The sequence below is a fragment of the Chanodichthys erythropterus genome, chromosome 4 (assembly GCF_024489055.1).
Source record: "Chanodichthys erythropterus isolate Z2021 chromosome 4, ASM2448905v1, whole genome shotgun sequence".
Lineage (NCBI taxonomy): Eukaryota > Metazoa > Chordata > Actinopteri > Cypriniformes > Xenocyprididae > Chanodichthys > Chanodichthys erythropterus.
The window spans coordinates 35,538,560-35,562,685 of NC_090224.1; the positions used below are offsets into that span (position 1 = coordinate 35,538,560).

General features: G+C 37.6%; 1 protein-coding gene across 4 annotated transcripts in view; it reads left to right on the plus strand.

The window, feature by feature from the left end:
* Positions 1–24,126, plus strand: part of trappc8 (trafficking protein particle complex subunit 8) — a 77,922-nt gene that overhangs the window by 46,515 nt on the left and 7,281 nt on the right. For all 4 annotated transcript variants that reach the window (XM_067384838.1, XM_067384837.1, XM_067384839.1 and 1 more), the window contains 7 exons: positions 5,072–5,249; positions 9,033–9,129; positions 14,870–14,938; positions 15,246–15,304; positions 15,581–15,784; positions 16,878–16,979; positions 22,339–22,481. In XM_067384838.1, coding sequence (XP_067240939.1) covers positions 5,072–5,249; positions 9,033–9,129; positions 14,870–14,938; positions 15,246–15,304; positions 15,581–15,784; positions 16,878–16,979; positions 22,339–22,481 — 852 coding nt within the window. The remainder of the gene's footprint in view (positions 1–5,071; positions 5,250–9,032; positions 9,130–14,869; positions 14,939–15,245; positions 15,305–15,580; positions 15,785–16,877; positions 16,980–22,338; positions 22,482–24,126) is intronic.

The window sequence follows — 24,126 nt, forward strand, 5'->3', positions numbered from 1 at the left end:
AGTTCACTTTCGCGTCTTGTTCTTGAAGGTTTAAATCAGCAAGGCTTAAATGAGTTAGTTTAAACACAGATTGCAACGTGTGCTGTTCAGGTCTCACCTGCGCTCGCGCGCTATCAACACCCAGGTGATTACGGCGTAAATGACTGGACATTAGAGCAGACGGCACTCGCAGTTAACAGTTTACAAAGAGTGACTGTTTTGTCCACGCTTTCTGATTATCGTTGTTGTAACGTTTTGCACATCCATCGACTGAAACATACATTATCTGAACTCTGTCTGTCTGTTTTCCACGTTGCTATTTTAAACAAACCATATTAACCAATAGATGCGTCTTCATTCGAGATGGACCGAGGTGCAAGTGCGTGGAGAACCGTACGGTTGTTTTTTTTTTTTTTTTTTTTTTTTACCGAGAACCGTTACACCCCTAATATATCCGAGTCCTCATGTGATCGGATCTGGACATCCCTTTTTTTGACATTACACTACACACACACACATATATATATATATATATATATATATATATATATATATATATATATATATATATATATATATATATATATATATATATATATGTTTATATTATATTATAATATATATATATATATATATATATATATATATATATATATATACACACACATAGATAGATATAGTAGGGGTGTAAATCGGACAGTTCATCACGATTCGATACAATATCAATTCTCATAGCCAGCGATTCAGTATTTTCCGATACCTCAAAAAGTTCTGTGATACGATTCTACGATTCGATTCGATCAATATTTCGATGTTTTGAGCCTATTTTACACAACCAGTTACATTTTTATTAACTCACAACTGCAACCAAAATATATAACAAACATTTATTTCAAAATCTCACATCCTGAACCCTGATTGGGACATCCACAAATAAAAAATTCACACAGTAATCTAATGACAGCTTATGACATGACAACAGTCAAGAAAGTATTTTAGTTCTGTGCTAAAATGTGTAATGTCAAGGAATACATATACACACACACACACACATAATTAAAAGACATTTCTTTTAAATGATTAACGCAGGTTTTTAATGAAGCAACAACATATTATAGGTAGGACAAAACAAGACAGGCTATTAATATTCTTTCATTGTGCAAATGTATTATGAATGCTTTAATACAGAGCGGCACAAAGCACTTGCGTGCATCCTGTGTACAGAATGATGCGCTTGAAGCAACACAGTCACAGCGCGCGACGCTCCTATGCGGCAGTTTATTGACCATATTCTTTCAGTGACAGTTCCATCAACTCTCCCGAGTGTCTTTCACAAGTTCTGAAAGGTAGTTAAAATGAGAATGCACGCGTTGGTGATAATGCATAGACTGATATTGTGTGAAAATGTGGAGGGTGTTAAAACAAAGGTACCTCTATAATTAGCCCACAGGTATCGATTTTTTACGCATCGCATCGATGCATCGGATTGTTAGGCATTAGATCGATGTATCGATCTATATCGATGTATTATTACACCCCTAATAAATAGATAGATAGATGGATAGATAGATGGATCGATATTGGTACCAGCAGGTATTGAAAATTTACTTGTGTGCTCAATTACTTCATTTAAAAATGTAGATTACCTTTGCTGTCATTTAACGCTCACTTCAAGATAAAATTGAAAACACTAATAATAATATAATACTGTTAAATGTGATCTTAAGAAAATCCCAAGATGAGTTTCATTTTTATGCTCTACATTTTTATGCTGTTGTGAAGCCTAAATTTACTTGTAGCATTCAAAACGCTTCATATATATATATATATATATATATATATATATATATATATATATATATATATATATATATATATATATATATATATATATATATATATATATATATATATATAATATCCCTTGTGCATCCTTATGGACATTTTTGTCCATTTCAGTTTTGTTTTTTGTTATAAGTGTGCCTTTGTTAATGCCAACTACATGAATTTTGGCTCAGGTGTTTATTTTTATTGGAATTTTAATATTTTACCCTCATTTCCTTCAAAAAATCAATTTTACCCTCCGTACAAAAAATACTCAGTTAGTTTTTAAAAAAATTTGACACTACATAAAAAATATAAATGCCTCAAAATTAATGTTGTTGTTCTTCATTGACCCACCCAAGAATCTAATAAGCAAAGAAAAAAAATTCTGCTTAGTTTATGAAAATTAACTACTATTTTTAATTTTTTCATAAAAAAACACCTATGGCATTATGTAAACAAACCAGCATTTAAAGGCTTAAAGTTCTTAAAATGAACGAATGTTTGGTATCTATAGATAGAACAGATGCTGGTTAAAAAATTGACATCAGTGAAAGAATATATATAATAGTTATAAATTTATGTATCTAGAGCATAGCTGTCAACATTGAACACTGAAAATAAGGGAGATTTCCTGGAATCCATCCCCAAAATAAGGGATTTTTTTTACACTATTATTACGTTGGCACGGGGGACGCAGTTTTGAAAAGACAGAAATCGACCCCCGCACTTTTGATAAGGGCTGCTTCAATCAGTCACACTATATCATCTTTTAGCTTAGGATATTTTCTTTCAAATGAGACCATTTTCACGTTTCTGTGAGCTTTCGTTCGTAAACAATCAACGGAAATGCGCTCTCGAACGGAGAAACACGTGATCTCCAAACCATCGATCAAAGCGTGCTAACGTTTTAGGACAGGTCGATGGTATATAAATCATGCCTGAACGTTAGCGTTTGTCAATCAAGCCAAACCGCCCATTCAGAAACCGAGAAATTTGAAGGCTGATCTGTCAGGCATGCATACGTGCATCGCCCGTGGTCAAGTGCAAGCCACTTCACAGACACAGATAGTTGCGTGTTCTGAGTTAACACAATCAGAGTGTAAAAATGCGGGATATTTTACGGGAAAATACTAAAACGGGAAGACAGCGGGAAAAGAGCTAAAATACGTGAGAAGCCCAGAAAAAACGGGAGGGTTGACAGCTATGATCTAGAGGTGTTTTAGTCACTTGACAGTGAATTGCTGTAATGTAAAAAGTATATAAAAGTATTTTATGATTTAGTTACACAAACAATACATTCTGTAAGTAAGCTACTTTACCTGTGAATACCATTGTTTCTATTTCAAAGTAGGGCTGTGTATTGCAAAGAATCTGGCGATACGATACGTATCACGATACAGGGGTTACGATACGATATATTGTGATATTGCAATATTTTAAGAAAGGCGATATATTGCAATATTTCTTGTTCTCTAATTTTAGAAAAAACGGTCATAAAGAACACACCACCACATGCATAAAACCTTATAAACAACTTTATTTGATTTAATTGATACAGTGTCATTTGCATTTATATCACTAATCACTATTTTGTGCAATCTAAGGGAAAATAGTAAAGTGACTGCAGGAATTTTTAGGTGTAACAGTTATGTTTTAAAGGTTCACAGCAGTTTTTAATTTCTAAACTATTTAACAATTATTTAACAGCAGTCTATTGTATAAAGTAGTGTTGTCAAAAGTACCGACTTCGGTACCTAGTCGGTACTGAAATTTTAAAAACGTGACGCTTTGAGCGCTGTTGAGTGGATTCGTAAACATCTCTGATTGGCCGTTGTTTTGACGGCTCATCGGATATGTCGGTGATAGGCTTCAATGATCAACGCTGTAAAAACGTTGTAAATAGTCATCAATTAATCTTTTCACTAAGCGCTTACACAGATACACACGGGAGCGTTTGAAAGCAGGCGTCTATCGCGGATCGGTCCACTGTTAGACGCCTGCTTTCAATCGCTCGCGCTCCCACTTTCACAATGCTTTCAAATTCAAAAACTTCCGTGTGCTTTCAAATGTTCCCACGCGTTGATCATTGTAGCCAATCACAGGCATATCCGATGAGCGCGTCAACACAATGGCCAATCAGAGATGTTTATGAATCCGCTCAACAGCGCTCAAAGCGTCACGTTTTTAAAATTTCAGTACCGATAGGTACCGAAGTCGGTACTTTTGACAACACTAGTATAAAGTGCTATTTAAATAAACATGTCTTCACTGAAGTGCTGAACAGAGTTGATGCAAACATTTCCACATAGCTATGATCAGATGCTTTCTGCTGTCACCGCTGTCATTTTTGTTGTGTTTATTTTGAGTAAAAAGTGCAGTAACATTACATATTCTATCGAATGACTCGCTCAGAAGTGCGAATGGCATCGGGATATTAAGTGAGTTCTGAGATTCAAAGCGTTTCCCGAGTTTTGGATTATAACATGGCCTATTTTGCAAACAGCTGACTCTAGTCGATCTTCTTAACTGTTTCTTTATAGTTAAAGCCAAAATCTGGGTTTGCTAATGCCAACGCTATTGATGCACCTCGCGCTTCTCCGGCTACACGTCAGTTTACGTTCTGAGATAACGCTAACGGTTGGGTTTAAACCGAACACAAACCTACGAATATTGGATGTTAATAAATAAATATCGATGCAGTGTTTTTGAGAATCGATACCGTATCGCCAAACACAATATTGCGATATTCACGTGTATCAATATTTTCTTACATTCCTAGTTAAAAGGATGCTATTTTATAGAGACCCACAAAATGACAGCATTTATGGGTATTAACAAACTGATAACCAAGTAGAAATTTGTAAATATTGGTAAGAAAGCCATAGCTTTGTGGGTAGTGTGCAGCACAACGGTACTTAAGGCAACATAACTTTGAGTCATGGTTTGTGGTCCTTTCCTCCACCCCATTCCTCTCTCTCCTTGACTCTTCTATCTAATAAAGGAAAAAGCCCCAAAATGTAACTCATACTGCATATAGAGGGTTAAAGACAGTTTCATTTCCTTTCATTGGCTATTTTTGATGCTGAGCAATTTTGTTTTAATGCTGTTAAGTGGATGATGTTCAAACATGAGCACATACGTTTTCATTTGGAAATTTTCTGTCTGACGTTTAACGAGGACTAATTGTCCTGCAACGTCATTTAGTGTTTGATAATGTATCACACGACATCCAGTGACTCATCTTTACTTTCTCTGAATCTTTTAGTCACAGGGTCCTTCGGCACACAGCTTTCATCTGCGCAAGTCGCTCTCTCAGCGTCAGAGCCACGGTCAGCCGAAGCAACACGCTGCATGGCAGAGAGAGAGAGACAGAGGAGGGCAGAGGAAGGGAGGAGAAGAACGGCAGCATGCTGGTCTTTGTAGACGTGGAGAACATTAACACGGTGAGCTCTTTCCCACACACGGACAACTCGTGCAGAGCTGCTGTTTTTTTTTTTTTTTTTTAATACTTTCTCTTTTTGTACTTTCTGATATGCATAAACACTGTGGCATTAGGGATGCACAGATATTAAAATTATAATATAGTAATAAAATAATAAACATATCTAAATAAATTACAAATAAATGTAACAACTAAAAAGAAGCGTTTTGAAGTGAATTTAGGCTCACAACATCATCTTGAGATTTTCTTAAGATCACATTTAACAGTGTTATTAAATTATTATTATTAGTGTTTTCAATTTTATCTTGAAGTGAGCTTTAGATGACAGCAATGGTAATCTACATTTTAAAATGAAGTAATTGAGCACACACAAGTAAATTTTCAATACCTGCTGGTACCAATTAATTATCTATCTATCTATCTATCTCTATCTCTATCTCTATCTCTATCTCTATCTCTATCTCTCTCTCTCTCTCTCTCTCTCTCTCTCTCTCTCTCTCTCTCTCTCTCTCTCTCTCTCTCTCTCTCTCTCTCTCTAAATGAAAGTCCTAAATGAAAGTTTGTCTGTTGGCTCTTTGCCCTTGAGCTGTAGGAGAGCAGTGATCACATTGATACCAAAAAAAGGTGACTTGCAGGAGATCAAGAACTGGAGACCTGTGAGTCTGCTTTGCTCTGATCTTAAAATTCTTTCTAAGACCTTAGCAAATAGACTGAGAAAGGTGATGGGGCAGGTCATTCATTTTGATCAGACGTACTGCGTGCCGGGCAGATCAATTATTGATAATGTTAGTCTCATACGAGATGTTTTAAGTGTTTCAAGTCTTTTAGGGGTTAATTTGGGTTTTATCTCTATTGACCAACAGAAAGCATTTGATAGAGTGGAGCACCAGTATTTATGGGACACCTTAGAAGCATTTGGTTTTAGTTCTGATTTTATTGGTATGATAAAAGTGTTGTACCAGGACACTGAAAGTTTGCTGAAGATCAATGGTGGTTTGAGTGCCCCTTTTAGAGTTAGTAGGGGGATCAGACAGGGTTGTGCACTGTCCGGTATGCTTTACTCATTAGCTATTGAACCAATGCTGAATAGACTAAGAACCGTGATTAATGGTTTAACATTGCATCATGATATTCAGCATCAAATTTCTGCTTATGCTGATGATGTTATGGTCATGGTAAACGGACAAGAAGACATTAATAAGCTGGTTTCTGTTATTAATGATTTTGGAATAATTTCAGCTGCCAAAGTTAATTGGGAGAAGAGTGAAGCATTGGCTGTTGGGAAATGGGAGGGAGGTCTTCCAAAATTACCTAGTGGGATGATTTGGAAGGGAGAAGGTTTTAAATATCTTGGTGTGTATCTTGGGGATTCAAATACCCAACAAAAGAATTGGGAAGGGGTTTTTGAAAGGATAGAAGGAAAATTGAAAAAGTGGAAATGGCTTCATTCACAATTGTCTTTTAGAGGGAGGGTTTTAATTGTCAATAACTTGATTGCTTCAACATTATGGCATAAATTATCTTGTGTGGATCCACCTGTTGGTTTGTTGTCCCGATTGCAGACAATTTTAGTGAATTTTTTCTGGGACAGTTTGCACTGGGTTCCTCAGAGTGTGCTCTTTCTTCCTAAAGAAGAGGGAGGACAAGGGCTAGTCCATTTACCAAGCAGGCTTGCTACCTTTCGTCTGGAGTTTCATCCAGAAATTTCTGACTGGGCCTGTGGATCTGGTGTGGCGGAAGGTGGCAAAAATAATCTTACACACAGTGGATGGACTCAGACTGGATGCTGCTCTGTTTTTAATGGATGTGAAACAGTTACGACTGGCTGGACTGTCTCAATTCTACTGTGGACTTTTTAAAGTGTGGGGACTGTTCCGTGTGTGCAGGATGGAAGAGACCAAATCTTTGTACTGGCTATTACAAGAGCTTCTTATTAAAGGAGCTCGTATGGACATTGCGGGTGGGAATGTTCCAGGACTTGTACAGAGACTGTGTGCTACCAAAGCTGTGACATTGAAGTACATAATTGATGTGGCTGGACCCGAGCTGAATGATATAAATGCGGTGGCCTGCTTGTTGGGTCAGAAATCAACTCGTCACACGTCACTAATAATGGAGATGTGGAAAGCAAGGCTAACAAATGAGGAATTGTCTTTGATTAAGGATTTTAAAAATGGAAGAGCAACTTTCGATATAAAAGACCCTTTTCCAAAGCTTGGGTTGACACCAGACCTAAAAGAATTATCTGGTCCTTTATTGGACCTTAATGGGCTACAAAATTTAGTATTGAGTGAAGTTGGAGGGAAAGTGATGTATAAATGCTTTGTTAAGGTTTTAAATAAAGTAACATTAAATGGAAGGACTGATACAGTGTGGAGAGACAAACTTGGGTTGAAGGAAGAAATTAAGCCAGTGTGGAGGGTGCTGTACAAGCCACCATTGATTAAACGATCTGGTGATTTACAATGGAGGATTTTACATGGGGCTGTGGCCGTTAACGCTTTTATTTCAGTTATTAATCCCAATGTTGATGATAAATGTGTGTTTTGTGGATTAAGGGAAACCATTTTTCATTGTTTCTTAGAGTGTAAAAGACTCCATGCACTTTTTAACTTGTTGGATTTATTGTGTGGTAAATGTGGGGAAAATTTTACATCAGGGGTTTTTATTTTAGGGGCTGGATATAATCAGAAGCAAAAGATCAAATGGCAATTGATTAATTTTCTGTTTGGACAGGCAAAGATGGCAATTTATAAAACAAGGAAGAACAGAATCGAAAATAGGTGTGGTCAAGAGATTACGTCTTTATTTAAGGCTTTTGTCAAGTCAAGAATTGTTGTAGAGTTTAAGTATTATAAAGCAATGAATGATATAGAAACTTTTAAACTACAGTGGTGTTACAATTCGATCTTTTGTACGGTGACGGAGGAAGACTTAATTTTTGATCTGGTTTGGAGTTGATGTGTGTTTAATATTTATGCTGTTATGATTGAATAAAGTTTGTCATTAAAATCTAAAAAAAATCTCTCTCTCTCTCTCTCTCTCTCTCTCTCTCTCTCTCTCTATATATATATATATATATTGTACATATATACATACTTATTCTCCTAAACTTGACTTTTTTCCATACAGGTTAAGAAAACACATCATACACAGGGCTGTCAAAATGAATAAATATAAATGAAAATAAATTTATGACATGCTGAGTAATTACATTGAGTACAATTAATCACTTATATCAATATTTGTTGAGAAAAGCCTCCAAATAAAGATGATTCAATTATGTTATTGTGTCAGACAAGTCAAGCATTGGATAGACATTTTTAAAAATAAGAATATTATTATATTATATTATATTAATTACTTAAATTGTATTTAATTGTGTTCTGTATTGTATCAAATGGCTTTAGAAATATATTGCATTATAGTACAGTATATTATATTATATTGCAGTATGTGTATTGTATATTCTATTGTGTACTATAATGGCATGGCTTTAGAAGAATATTACATTACATTGCATTGCATTACATTGCATTACATTACATTACATTACATTCGTTACTTCCTTCTCTAAATTATATAGTAGTGTAGTGTAGTGTATATTACTCTATATTATATTAGAATTGTATTGTCATATTAATTTGACAGCCCAAATCATTGGTCTTGGTACAGTCCCCACCCATTCCTCTGTGATCTGAGTTGATTTCTCTGTGGAGATAAGCTTAATCTCATCTTCTGAATGTGTTTATTTGAATCTTCTCTCTCTCTCTCGCTCTCTCAGAGTGAAGCAGGTGTTCGTGAGTTCCACATAGTTCAGGTGTCCAGCAGCAGTCGGCAATGGAGGCTACACAAGTGCATCAACCCTGTGGGAGATAAAGGTATGAATCCTCTAGAATGCTTTGGGGAAAATGCACTTATTCTCTTAGCAGTCACTTTTATTCCTCCCTCAGCCACCTGGGGTGTTAAGTGTTTTGCTTGATAGACTATGGATTGCTTCTTTTAAAGGAAGTAGTTCACCCAAACATTGAATTGGGTTCCAAACCAGTTTTTTTCTTCTGTCCACCACAAAAGGAAATGTTTTTATGTCCGCACTAAAGTGAATAATGGTGGATCTTCATAAATCAGATGTATTTTTATTCTTTTGTCCTTTCTACTCATCTCATCTTGAGCTCAGGATAATAATGATTTTGATTTTTCTCCTTGGCACTTATTAAGGTTTTTTTAGTTACTATGGATACAGTGACTGCATTCAGGTGCTGAATATAACTGGTCCTGCTGACTGAGATAATGATGAAATTGTTTCTGTGTGTATGATTGCATGTGTAGATATTTCTTCTAAGGGTTGCAGAATGGTCATCCAGATTTTATCTACATTTTTTTGATGCAAATTTGTGGTACCAGAACACAATAATTGCCATTAATCTCATATTTCCATAAAATTTTCTTTCAAAATGAAATTTATATCCCTTATTATATCCCTTAATAAAGAAGTCGGTTTTAATGTCTGCCAAGGAAAGCGATATCTTTGTCTTTGTCCTTTTAAAGGATTTTCCCATGATTGGAAATATCCTGGAATATTGATCTGGTCAGTTAAGTAGCAGAGGGGGTCTTAATCAGTTTCAGCTGCTTTGGTGTTAATAAAATTAACAACAGGTACACTAGATGACGACAAAGATGACCCTCAAAACAGGAATACGATACCTGGACCCTACAGAGGTTGCACAGGCAGTCCAACTCCTCCAGGATGGCACATCAACACATGCCCTTGCCAGAAGGTTTGCTGTGTCTCCCAGTACAATCTCAAGAGCTTGGAGGAGATTCCAGGAGACAGGCAGTAACTCTAGGAGAGCTGGACAGGGCCGTAGAAGGTCCTTCAGCAGGACCGGTTTCTGCTCCTTCGTGCAAGGAGGAACAGGATGGACACTACCAGAGCCCTACAGGCCACTGGTATGAATGTCTCTGACCAAACAATCAGAAACAGACTTCATGAGGGTGGCCTGAGGGCGTGACGTCCTCTAGTGGGCCCTGTGCTCACTACCACTGGCGCCCTGTGCTTTTCACAGATGAGAGCAGGTTCACACTGAGCATGTGACAGATGTGAAAGGGTCTGGGGAAGCCGTGGAGAATGGTGGTGGGTCAGTGATGGTCTGGAGGGACGCACCCAGACTGCCATTAGGTTTCAGGATGAAATCCTTGGACCCATTGTCAGACCCTACGCTGGTGCAGTGGGTCTTGGGTTCCTCCTGGTGAACGACAATGCCCGGCCTCATGTGGCGAGAGTATGCAGGCAGTTCCTGGAGGATGAAGGAATTAATACCATTGAATGGCCCCCACACTCGCCTGACCTAAATCCAATCGAACACCTCTGGGACATTATGTTTCAGTCCATCCACCTCAGATTGTCCAGGAGCTCAGTGATGCCCTGGTCCAGATCTGCGAGGAAATACTCCAGGACACCATCTGTTGTCTCATTAGGAGCATTCCCCGATGTTTTCAGGCTTGCATACAAGCAAACTACTGAGTACCATTTTGAGTTGCTGCAAAGAAATTTCAACATAATGGACTAGCCTGCTGCATCATTTTTTCACTTTGATTTTCAGGATGTCTTTGAATTCAGTCCTCTGTAGGTTGATAATTTTCATTTCTATCAAATGATGTGGCAACCTTTCATTCCTAACACATTACCCAGTTCACATCAGTATAGATATCCAGCATGATATTTTTCCCCATTGAGATCTTCAAAGTGTTCCTTTAATTTTAAAAATGTTCAAAGTTTTCAAAGTGTTCCTTAAAATTAAAGGAACGCTTTGAAAACTGCCTTTATTTTAGAAAAGGGGAAATCATGATGTTTGGGGAACCTTGGTTTCAAAATTTTGAAAGCCCCTACTTCAGATAAACCACCAACTAGTGAGTTTTAATGTGTGGATTTGCACGTTTCTAGTACTAGTTTCTTTGAAGCATCACACAGATCTTTCTTTAAAGTACTGTGTAAAGCACAACATGTTCCTGAATCAACATCTTTGTTAATTTTGGAACAACATTCCAATCAAGCAGTCAGATTTGAGGGACAAGTTTACAGTTTACCAAGTTTAGGCTTACAACCAGGTTTGGGTGCTTTTACATCATTTCACTCTGATTTTAGGGATAATTGATGGGTAGGGTTAGGTTTAAGGGTATGGTTATGGTTATGGTTAAGACTAAATCTTTGGACAGGGATGTTGTTCCAGGATCAACAAAATACAGTATGTTCATCCAGGAGCAAATCTTATTCGGCAAAATCAGGGTGACTGTTTAGAGGGCGATCTGCCTATATAAATCCATATATACCGGCAGCACTGTGAATATTGATGGAGGAATTTGATTGCATGCCAGCAGGGCGGGCAAAATATCTAAAGAAGCTGGGAACAGCAACAAACACACGATGATACACTCTGTGACCAGCAGCCCTTAATGGGGTCATGAACTGCATTGGTTTATTGTTTTATAATGTTTCCTGGGGTGCACTTATAATGTCAGTATGCTTTTTACATCCAAAATTGTCAGAATTTATAAATAAAAGGCATTTTTCCTACACTGATTTTATCCCTCTGGTTTGAACGCTCCATTTTAAGGGGCGTGACTGCTGTGATTGGCTGACATCTTTGCATATGAAATAGCCAAGTATTACTCTCTCTTTTAGCACGTTTTTACTATCCAAGTATTACTCTCTCTTTTAGCACGTTTTTACTATTACAGCACTCAAGCTTAACTAATCGTGAAAAGTGTTGCATTATTTAGATCTATGGCATTATATTTAGATCGTGGCATGAAAGGTTGCAGAGATGAACACTGTGTAGCTGATCACCTACATTGAGCGCATAAAAGCAGTGATCTCGTCATTGCAACTCAATTTTTGTACACTAACAAATACTTTCATATTTTTACTAACAGTGCAAAGAGATAAGATGAATAAAAGGGGAGTTTTGCGGGTCAGTCACGATAAACTCGCGCTGTTTGATTGACAGCTTCAGCGCACGCTGCTCCAGCGATTGCAAAGGGAGCTTTCCTTGATCGCTTTCTTTATATAATTTAATTACCATTAAATGACAGATTATTTTCATCCTACTAAGAGAAACAACACAAGTTGACGTTTAGTCACGGGTTTGATTTACTGACACAAAGATCATCTGACTGTACATGAGTCATTAATATCAGATCAGGCATTACAGTTAACACAGTTACTCACATGTTGTTGTGATACTGTCGAGTCCAGGCACTGCACAATATATTGTAATCTTCAACGGCATGTTTATTGCTTGATAGCTCGATCCGGTTTGCCACCACATAGCCCTATGTTACTTAGGCTGAATCGGTGGGCGGGGCTAAACAGGCAGGGATGATGTAGGCGTTGATCTTCTTCTGCAGAGGCGGTGTTTGCTGCCCTTTGACGTCATAGATTCCCACTTTGTAAATCCTGTCGATTGCAGGGTCTGGTGTCAATTAACTTTTATTGGACTAACAAGGAAGTTTTCAGCTCTAAAACTTACAGAATATTGTTAAAGTATGATGACCTCTTACATGTCAAAAGCTCAAGGAAAATTTAATTTCTCAGTTCATCACCCCTTTAAGTGGCCCATTGAAAGTGGTTCACATTGCGTTTGTGTTGAGTCATCTGTATGGGTGCACTGACACCTTAAAGAGTGTGAAACGCATGCTCATACACACCCTGCAGAGAGTGATGCAGCAGCTCTGAAATGCTGAGATGAAATTAGGTCATGTTCAAATTTTGCTGAGTTTGTGAAACATCCAGCCATATGCACTTTAGTGGCTTACTAAACTGCAAACTGAATCTTGTGCATGTACTCGTTTCATAGCTTCACCTTCAGATGGGTAAATAAATGTCATTATGTGAAAGTGTAAATTAACACATGGCTTGAAAATAATGCATTTTTAACCGAGAGCAACACTTCCAAGGCTAAATCTGTGTCTGCTTGTTAAGTGTGTGAACTTGGAAAATCAGTCTTCTACCTCACACAGAAGCCTCCATCGCCTTTTGGAAGTTCTTTAATTCAGTAGTTTTTATTTATTTATTTTATTTAATTAATAAGTCTGATGGAACAGAGTGACTTTAACCTGAGGGGATGATGGAGGACGGACCTGCGGCTACAAACAAATAATGAATGCTGCCTTGTTGTTAGTCTTTGGGATTGAAAGACCTTGAGTTCTGAAGATATAATCTGAAAGTTTGATGTGTTTATTACAACGGCTGATGGATTGTTTGTTCACCAAAAAATGAAAATTCTGTCATCATTTACTCAAGGACATATCATTCAGAACCAATAAGACTTTTGTTCAACTTCAAAACACAAATGAAGATGTTTTTTAATGAAACCTGAAAGATTTGTAGCCGAGAGCTGTGGGAGCTGAACGAGGCCGCTGGAGCGATTGCTAAGTGAGACGAGCGCGACACACGTCTTGAGAGCAGCGGGACTTTTATTATGCTGCAGTCGCCGCTTCCGCTTCTTCTGGTCAAGCGTATGTGGAGTTACGCACCACTGTTTATCATATTAGATACATTCTCTGAGGCATAAAAACATGGTACTCGCGGAAAATTAAGAAAACGAGATTCAAACGTATTGAGCTATATTATAATGATTAGTTTTCTGTCCATAAATGTATCCAAACAGTTGCTCACCTGTCTAATAAAACATATAATATATTAAAGCATCTTTGGTGTTTCCATGGAACCACAAAACTGGAAATCGAGGATAACGCAGGTATGATGTCAATGATAGGCGAAGCATGGACATGGTCTGTGTCCTGCTTAAAATTGCTTATTTCTCTGGATTTAAACATTCTTAGAAACATCTGGGATAATGTAAGTACTCAAGTCAAAGAAATATATAACACTGTTATAGTTGTTTTTGTATATATTATAATCCAAAAATCGTACATATCATGCCTTTTAAATATACACAAACACAAATGAGATATGAGAGCTCTGACAGAGAAGATTTCTGTAAATAATGACTTTTTGGGCTGGAATGAACAGGTGTGACATCATTTCAGGCCAAAACAAAGTTTGTTTGTATTCAGTTTCGGGAATTCAGTTCGGAGTGAGTATAAACATGGACACACTATACTAGTTCTAATTGAAATCAACGCTGTTTTTTCATACTGTAAAGCTGATTTCTAAAGAATTCATAAAGCAATCCTGGCATTAAATAACTCCGGTATTTCAAGCTTTTTACCCCTAAGTGAAAATAGAAAAAGAAAAAACTTTCCAGTGAGTATACTGGGGCCTTTACACACACAAAACTGTCATGTGGCTTATGAAAATACATGCAATTGTGACCAAAGTTGAATATACATTCAATAATACTGAATATGTTGTTCAAGGTGGTCTAATGTGTGCCTAATTAAAACTTGTCCTTTGAAGCAATAATAAAGAAACAAGGAAAGTGTCTTGCATTAATCAATGCACTTTGAAAATCTGAACTTGCTTAATTAACTGGCCCTGACATCGAAACTGTTTTTGTGTTTGGGGGCCTATGATGTGGGAGCATCAAAAAGAGGTTTTCTGAGAATACGTGGATGAACGCTCATCTTTTTTTCCTTCATTTCATGTTGTGTTTGCAGACTCTAAGCTGGCCAGCAGGGAGAGGGGCAAGCTGTGCTTCAAAGCCACCAGATGCAGAACCGAGGATGGTAAGGCTTCCAGTACATACACATATACACACAGCCTCATCCTTAGCAGATCATGTGACAGCTGCATAAACTTCGATGGAAACACATCCATCATGAGTATGTGTCTACAGCTGGGTTTCCAAACAATTTTCTTATTCTATAAGACGATGTGCATAAACTTGGATAGATAGAATCACGTGTTATCAAATACATTTCTAAATATGACTTTGCATCCACGATCACAGCTGCTTGAAATGAAAACACAGAAAACTCTGGTTAACATACTGTTGTTTGAACTTGCTGACTTTTATTGTTCTCAATGTCTCAGCTACTTCAGATGCAGCAGAAAAATACACCTTTGCCGACCTCAACCTTGGCAATGAACAAGTAAGAAAGCCCTTTTGTTCTCACAACTAGTTCAACAATTTTGACTGAAATAAAATTTCAGTGAATCAATTCATCAGTGATTGATTCAATTTGACTGGCAGACGATGAACTCAAGATAACGCACTTGAGCACTGAACTAAACACTGAAGTGCCCACTAAAGGGCATGCTTTTCGTGAATTACTTCTTGATTATGTGTCACTGACTGTCTTCCTCATTCAGCTTATCAATTGTCCTTGGGATATTTCTCTCTTTTTTCCTTTTCCTCTTTGCATTAGATTGTCAGCTCTACCACTCCATGTGCTGATTTTTTCTTCCGGAGGAGTCTGCCTGTTGAACCCAGGAGAGGAGGCGTGTCCGCTAGCGGTGCTAGTCAAATGCAGAGACACAACCTCCCGCCTCAGAGCGGGATTGATGAGAGTGTTACAAACATCATAAGAAAATGCAGCGAAGTAGAGCTTGACATCATTGTCCTTTGGAAGGTAATAGTACACAAACATCATATATATATATATATATATAAGCTAATATAGTGCATATATTTAGTGAAATGTTAGTTCATTTCTCTAGTGAACTAATATGCTGTGGACATTAATTGACTTGCCTGAGGTAAATGTAATGCTACATGATATATTATTCTCAAGCTGTTTTACTGATGTGTTTTTGTGGTTGAAACACTGGTTGAGAGATTACACGTAAACATATCTATGCATAGGTCATCTGTTCTTCTTCTCTGCTTTTTCCTGTTTTGCTGGTTAGCAAACAGCATTGCATTACCACACCCTGCCCCCTTCTGGATTAGAGTGTGGATAGTCTGTGACCAACTGTATTCATTGTCATACTTGACGGTTCGGGATGAATACATGTTCCGTTACACCCCTAAAATATATACATTTTTAATTTTTTTATATTTTGGGGGGGTTAAATAATTTTAAAGTTATTTTATTTGTTTATAAAACAATTAGTAGGACTATAAGAGTTAACGATGTTAACCTAAGTTATTAATTAAATGTCTAAGGCAGTAATTTATGATTTACCTAATAGCACAATAACACATTTACCAAATTTGATAATATGACTTTATTCTTTCTGTTTCCTGAGGACTGTTCAGAAATCATGAGATTAATGATGATTATTCTGCTAACAGCACTACTTTTTAACAGTAAGAAGGACCGTCCAAATCTGCATATAGTTTTTATTCCTCCAGTAGCTAGGAGTATGTCACCTTCCATCATACAGTTAATAATTAATTTTTGTAAACACTTCAACTGGCCCCTAGGAAATTTCTGTTTGAGACTGGTTTAAACCCTTTATTAGAACATGATTCCTAAAAATATTACCAGCAACTTATGTTTATTCACCAAACTTATTGACTTGATTATTTTGCACTTAGCAAGTGTTGGTTTTGGATCAATACACTGGGCTTTAACACTACTGGTGTTAATGACTTTTACTGTCAATAGAAAATCGTCACTTTTATCACACAGAACTTTTGTTGTAATTAATGCTTGATGACACTACTGAAGATTTAAGGTCAGAATGTCATTGTTTTAATCATGCGACGTATTGTTTTAGGCATATGTTGTGGAGGATAACAAGCAGCTCATTTTAGAGGGGCAGCTTCATGTTGCACTGCAAACCATCGGCAAAGAGGCCTGCTCGCTCTCACAGAAAGAGGTACTGCACCTACAGTACACAATATCTCACAATGTCACTCTTTTGCGATTCAGCTTTTCACATGGGTGCTTTATAAATGTACATAAATATAGCGTCACTCCATAGAGAATATAGTCACTTCCTCTAGTGCAGGAGACCACTGTATCTTTTCAACGAGACTTGGTGAGTGTATACATACTTATATGACCAAATAATATTTTGTGTGTGTTTTGAATTGTCCTTCATTGACAGACCAAGGCCCTGTTTACACCTGGTATTAAGATGCGTTTTTGTCGATCGGATCGCAAGAGGACAATGCTACAGGTGTAAAAATGGTCTAAAATGTTTCGAAGTAGTTGAAAACGCATTCAAATTAATTGCTCTCATAGTGTAGATGCTTATGTGTTCAAACAGCCACTAAAGACCGCCTACTCTCCGCCCGTTGACCAAATGTGTAAACATTATGGGAAGCGTACTAACCAGGATTTAAACTTTGTCGGCTTTGCTCACCATTCCTGATTTCTAACACACACACTCAGCGTTCGGAGCGGTTTATCAGAGCAGAAACGAAAGCTGATGCTCTCTGTGTGTTTTTCCATCATCTCTGGTCGCATTCATATGTAAATTGCGTCAGTTTCATCCATTAGATCGAAAAAACCCATACATTTACCCACCCATAAACCATCCCCTTGAAGAAATCAGGACAGAAGTGCTTGAAAGTGGGAAAAAGAGAAGGATTAAAACACCAGATGTAAACGGGAATGTCTCTCCCTCTTGTGTACTTGTGATCCAATCGACCAAAACACATCTTAATACCAGGTGTAAACAAGATGTCCTCATCTTAGTACATTCAGGTTAAGCGCTCAATTGAATGAACACAAAATGAGATTTGCTAAGAAATAGATTGCCCTTTTTTTTGATGTATCAGTGAAAGATCGAAACTCAAAGTAACAATTCTCAAAACTTTATAATATTTTATACAGATGTTTTAAATGTAATTGCAAATAAATGTCCTGACCTATGTGGGCCCTACAAATGACCTGGCTGTCAAAGTTTTGGCCTATAACTTTAAAATGTCTTGTCATCTGACGCTGAAAGAAATTTTTGAGCAGTGTTGCAGGGTAATGTTACCGAGCGATGTTGCTTGTGCACTTTCCTATTGAGAATGGTTAACAAATTTCAATCTAAAGTATTGTTGCCCATTCTGAATGGGAAAGTGCCCGAGCAACATTGCTCAAAAAGTTGCACTGTGTATCATTATCTTTTATGTAGTCTCATAAAGTAGAGTTGGAAATCAATTTTTATTGAATTTAGTGAACTGATTCATCACCAAAGATTCTTTGATTCTTCCCAACTGGCAAACGGTTAACTCAAGATAACGCACTTGAGCACTAAGCTAAATCACTGAAGCCATGCCTTTCGTGAATTACTTTCTGATTAGGTCCATCAGAGATCATACCAACTCATTATAGAGTGGTCAAAGAGATTTTAATTCATGACTGCGTTCATCTCTCGTTATAGCTCAAGTCATGGACATCAGAATTGTTAAGGCATTTGTTGACACTCTCGCTTCAAGTTGCTTTTATGTGCTTGATGTGTCAGGAGTGTATCAGAGCCTTGATACTTTTGTAGGGCATGAGTAGTTATAAAGGCACATTGAAGAATGTGAATAAATAAATAATTTCAGTCTCCTGACCTTGCAACGTGGGGAAAAGTGCACGAATGTTCTGGCTTTTTTTTTCTTTTCTTTTTATGAATAAGGGTGAAGCTTGGAAGGAAGTTTCTTTGGTGCTCATGGCGCAAGGATAGATAAAATGGAGGACACAGACCTTGAAGCTCATCATTGTGTGTGATTTTATTGGAGACCCCTGGATACTTGTGGAAGTCAAAAAAGTAGTTCACTGCATTGATGGAAACTACTGTATAGTGTCGTTAATTTTTCATTGATTTCCCTTAACCTAAAAAGATTTTTCACCTTCAATTGAAAGTTTATTCCTTTAACATTTTGGCACTTCAAAACCTTAGTAAAAAGATGGTAAAAGCAATTCATGTGAATCAAGTAGTTTAATCCAAGTCTTCTGAAGAGAGACGATCGCTTTATATCATGCACATACATATAGAGCATATCGAATAGGGTAAACAGAGGCTTAAAACATATACTTCATTGACATGCAAGAACCAATGAGGTTTGTTGAGATTGTTTACCATATTTGATGACTTTTGTGTATGCATGTTGATCAGCATGTGAATAAAATCATATGAAGCCATCATGTTTTTGGAGAGGGATACTACAAACCATTCCCCTGCAAATTATGCCTACTACAAGAAGTTATGCCCCCCGCGAAGAAACCAGTGTGGATGTCATTGACGAAAACAATCATTTATAGCAAATTATTTTATTTTTTATGTATGAAATGTTTGTAAGAGAAGCTTATATTGCTTACGAATCTTATTAATTTTAACAGCTATGTAGTAAAACAATTAATAATTAATAGGGCTGCCCCCTAATAGTCGGCTAACCGTTAGTCAACGAGAAGAGTCTTAGACGACCAAAATTTTATTAGTCGCAAGAAAAAACATACTCCACAGGAAGTGGCAAAGTCACACAGTCTGTGACGGACAGCTGGTCTAATAAATGCAGTACATTGGACATGGCATCCAAACGCTCATTCATCAACCTCAAATATGGCTTATCATATGAAATGTAAGTAGAAGCAACTTTATATGTCCACACACTTTAATGTTGACCTAGAAAAATGTGGGCTATGGCTTTTAGTGATGTTATATGATCTGGATGCCTCATCACTAGGTGGTGATAGTGAAGCTTAAAAAACAAGGAAGGTGAAGTAGAAGTAGAGCAGCACTAGTGATGACATCAGTGGGAGGGGCTCTGATGACATCCTGAATGGCTGTTTCATTGTAGGGGCGTGGTTTGTAGTACTGCAGGATGTAGGCGGACACACTTGTTTTTTTTTTTTTTAGATTACTTCATATGGGTTTCTTTTACAATGTCTGTATGAGCTTTATGAAGTGTCAAAGTTTTGGTGGAATGGACAGAAATATCTATAAAAATGGCTTAATTCGTGTTTTGAAGATTAAAAAAAGTCTTATTGGTTTGGAACCACACGAGGGTGAGTAAATGATATCAGAATTGTGCTTTTTGGGTGAACTTTCCCTTTAATATGCTTATGTTCCTTGCAAACACTCTGTGACATTTAGTAAATTGAACATTTGGTGGGTTTTAACACTTTCTCAGAGGTCTCAGAGTGGTTCACTAGAATGTGTGAGCGCTTCAGAAGAACCCAGACCCCTTTAAGGCACATCAAACTTAATAGAGCCCATCACAGATGGACATTTTTGGCCTTCGCATTACGTCTTTTTTCAGCATTTCACACCATGCATTTCTTTTATCTAACAGTTTCCTTGTGAGGTGTCTGGCCTTGATAGTTTAATTTCAGTGTGTGTACTGCAAATTAGCTTCAAATGAGGTTGTATGATGCTACTCAATACTTTACATAAATGTACTTTTAAATCCCTGCACTGTAATAAGAGAAGTGCGTACAGCCATCAAATACAAGATAAATAGAGTCCTCTGCTCTGGCTCTCGTTCAAGTCTTCCTCTCATAATTTGACTTTCTATTTTCTCCATCTGAGACAGAGTGCAAGAGCAAAGTGACTTTGAGAGCATTATAAGAGACCGGCTCTTTATGAAGATGGATTCATCCTAAGGTGCTTTAAACGGTCGGAGAGCCAGACAGCACAGAGAGACAGGCTCTGACCTTCGTGTGTCTGTTTGGATCTGTGTGCCGACTATCCAGACTAGAGATTACTCTTTTCTTTTTTTCAATCTGTAGATTAATATACAGACGGTTAATGTGTTTACTTATGTTTACTGCGGAGAATAATCTTGCCTGTTGTAGCTTTGTAATGGGAAAAATAACCAGCAGAAAAAGCAGGACTGTGTGTGTGTGTGTGTGTGTGTGTGTGTGTGTGTGTGTGTGTGTGTGTGTGTGTGTGTGTGTGTGTGTGTGTGTGTGTGTGTGTGTGTGTGTGTGTGTGTGTGTGTGTGTGTGTGTGTGTGTGTTCACAAGGATTTAATATATGGTATTAGCATGGTGAAGAAATTGGAAAGTTTTGTACAAAATGACAGCTCTCTGCTGATTTGATGACTATGCATTCTAAGTGTAGCAGATGCCAAGTATGATATTGTGCATTAAAAAAGCGGTTCACTCAGAAAATAACATAGTGTCATCATTTACTCACCTTCATGTCATTCCAAACCCACACTACTGTTCAAAAATTTGAGGCCATTAAGTTTTGATTTTGAAAGACACTTATTCAGCAAGGAAGGCAGTAGGCATTCATAATGGTACAAATATTTTGGTTTCAAATAAATGCTGTTCTTTTGAACTTTCTATTCAACAAACAATCCTGAAAAGAATGTATCACATTTTCCACAAAAAATGCTTTGGATGATATTTCAGAAGTTTAAACTGATATGGCTTTAAAACGCATGCAGATAATAAACGTTCATGATGACGAAGAACTGCAATGTCACATTAGTGTGACTGTTATAGAGATGATAATCAAAACCAAACATATGTTTTGTTAGTTTTAGAGGCATGAGTTGCACAGGCTCCGCCCTCTTCTGGACAGGGGGCGGGGAGCAGCAGCTCATTTGCATTTAAAGATACATGCATGAAAACAGCATGTTTTTCCTTGCACTCAAAAATGAGCATTTACAACATGGTATAATAAATGATCTGTGAGGTTTTTTGAGCTGAAACTTCACAGATACATTCTGGGGACACCAGAGACTTATATTACATCTTGTAAAAAGGGGCATAATAGGTCCCCTTTAACAATAACAGTACTTAGACATACTTCAAAAACGGTCATAAAGGTTTGAAATGACTTGCAGATGAGTAGAATTTTTAAAATTTCATTTTGAAAGTCATTAGTGTTAAAACTGTCTCTTTCTAGGTTCAAAAGTTCCATTTCAGCTCTTCATTCATTCACTTGTTATTTCCGTTGTTCTTTTTGCTCATTCATTTTTTTTTTTTTTTTCCCCTCTATTTCCCTCCTCCTGTTGGGCCTGATTCCATCCAGTCTAAATTTGTCTCTGCACGCCGTTGCATAGCAACACTCATTCATGGCAGAGGAAGTCCCTCACGTGAGGGAATGGCGTCACACGTGTTGATCTCAAAGTCTTTTTATAGAAACACTCACGTGCTTTTCTCCCTTTTATGTTCATTCAGACTCATCCATCCCATTTCCTTCTTTCAGCCATGTATGCACTTTAAACCAAATGAAAAGCTTTTTTTAACAAAGCTATTTTCAGAATTCAGATTGAATAAAACTTCTGCTTTTTGTCTTTTAGGAAACTCAGGAGATGGTGCTTTTGAAGTTCAAGCCTGACATTCCACCTCCTGTAAGCAAGCCCTCGCTGGAACAGCTTTCCCACCTCATAAAGACCTGCCTCCACTACCCAGAGTCTTATGATCATCCCTTCCCACAAAAGAGGTGAAGCGCACACAAACAAACACTCTTAAAAACCTCAAAGAGACCTGAATTGGTTTACCGAAATCCACTGACTGTGTTTCAGAGGTGATAAGACTTGCACAGACGTACACTAATGCCCAGTTACGCCCACAGGAGCGTTTGTCTGGCCTAGTTCTGCAGTGGTGCGCAGAAAGTAGGTGTGTTCGCATTAAAGTGTGAAAGATTGAGATAAACTGGACCAGGTCGAGGTTATGGCACTCTAAGCACTCGGTCATCACTCATAGCTTTGGATTTTTGCGAATGTGCTCGCATAAATTTATTTGGTCGTTCTGTGAGAAACAAAGACCTGTCCTCAGTCAAACTAACCTAAATGCAAAACATTCGAGATGAATCACTGTTCAAAGCTCACACAAGCAACACCAGTCAGTATGAAATGGAAATTCTCTTCATCTATTTTCTAAATGCATCTTATTGCAAATGATTCATCTGTCCATGCTCATAATCTTTAATCAAAATGTCCAAACTTCTGGTGAAAATAACAAAATCATCTTGTGCAATGACAGACTTCTCTCTGGTGATGTTTGCTGGAGTTAAGGAATTAAGATCTTCCTTCATCCAAGCAACAACCGATGGATAGACCCAAGTCCCTGCCACTCTAAACCCTTACAAAGTGTCTTAATCAAATCTGTCAAGCACTAAAAGCTCTTTCCTGTCAATTTTTTTTTTTTTTTTTGACCTAACCAAACACAAGCGTTAGGACATTTTTTCACTTTGTTGCTTTCTATTTTGGTGGCACTACCCACAGTCAAATCTCATTGGCATGCCCACACAGCATAGCTATATAGTGCACATCAGATACATTCAGATTGACTGCGTAATGCAGCGTAGTCACTTCAGGACCGTTTCCACCTGCTATTAAGATAGCAGGTGGTCGATCGGATCACAAGTGGACGACGCTAAATACAAGTGGAAATGGTTTTGAGCTTGTCCACTTTCGACAAATTCAAAAGGTAGTCGAAAACACATTTGAACGGATTGCTTTCATAGTGTAGACACTCATGTGGTCGAATGTGTTCGAACAGCCGCAAAAGACCATCTACTCTTCGCCTACTGACCTAAAATTATGGGAAGCATGCTAACCAGACGGGATTTAAACTTTGTTGGCTGAAGACCCAAGTTTGGATCGAAGATGAAAAACATAAGCACAATGTTCTCTCACCATTCCTGATTTTTAACACACACTCACAGCGTTCGACCAGTCTTGCGGCTGTCAGAGCAGAAACAAAAGCTGATACTCTCCCTATGTTTTTCTGTTTTCTCCGTGCGCATTCATATGTAAATTGCTCTAGTTTATTTGGCCATTAGATCGAAATATCTGCAAAAAACCCATACATTTACCTGACCATAGACCCTTCCCTTGAAGAAATCAGGACAGAAGTGGTTGAAAGTGGACAAAAGAGATGGATTGAAACACCAGGTGTAAACGAGTATGTGTCTCCCTCATCTACTTGTAATCCAATCGACCAAAACACATCTTAATAACAGGTGTAAACTGGGCCTTAGTGTAAACCGACAAATGGCTTGTAGTTGTATTTTTTTTTTCCTCCATGTTTTCAGTCAGGATATCACACTAGCTGAAATAAACCCACAGTTGGAAAAAAAGTAC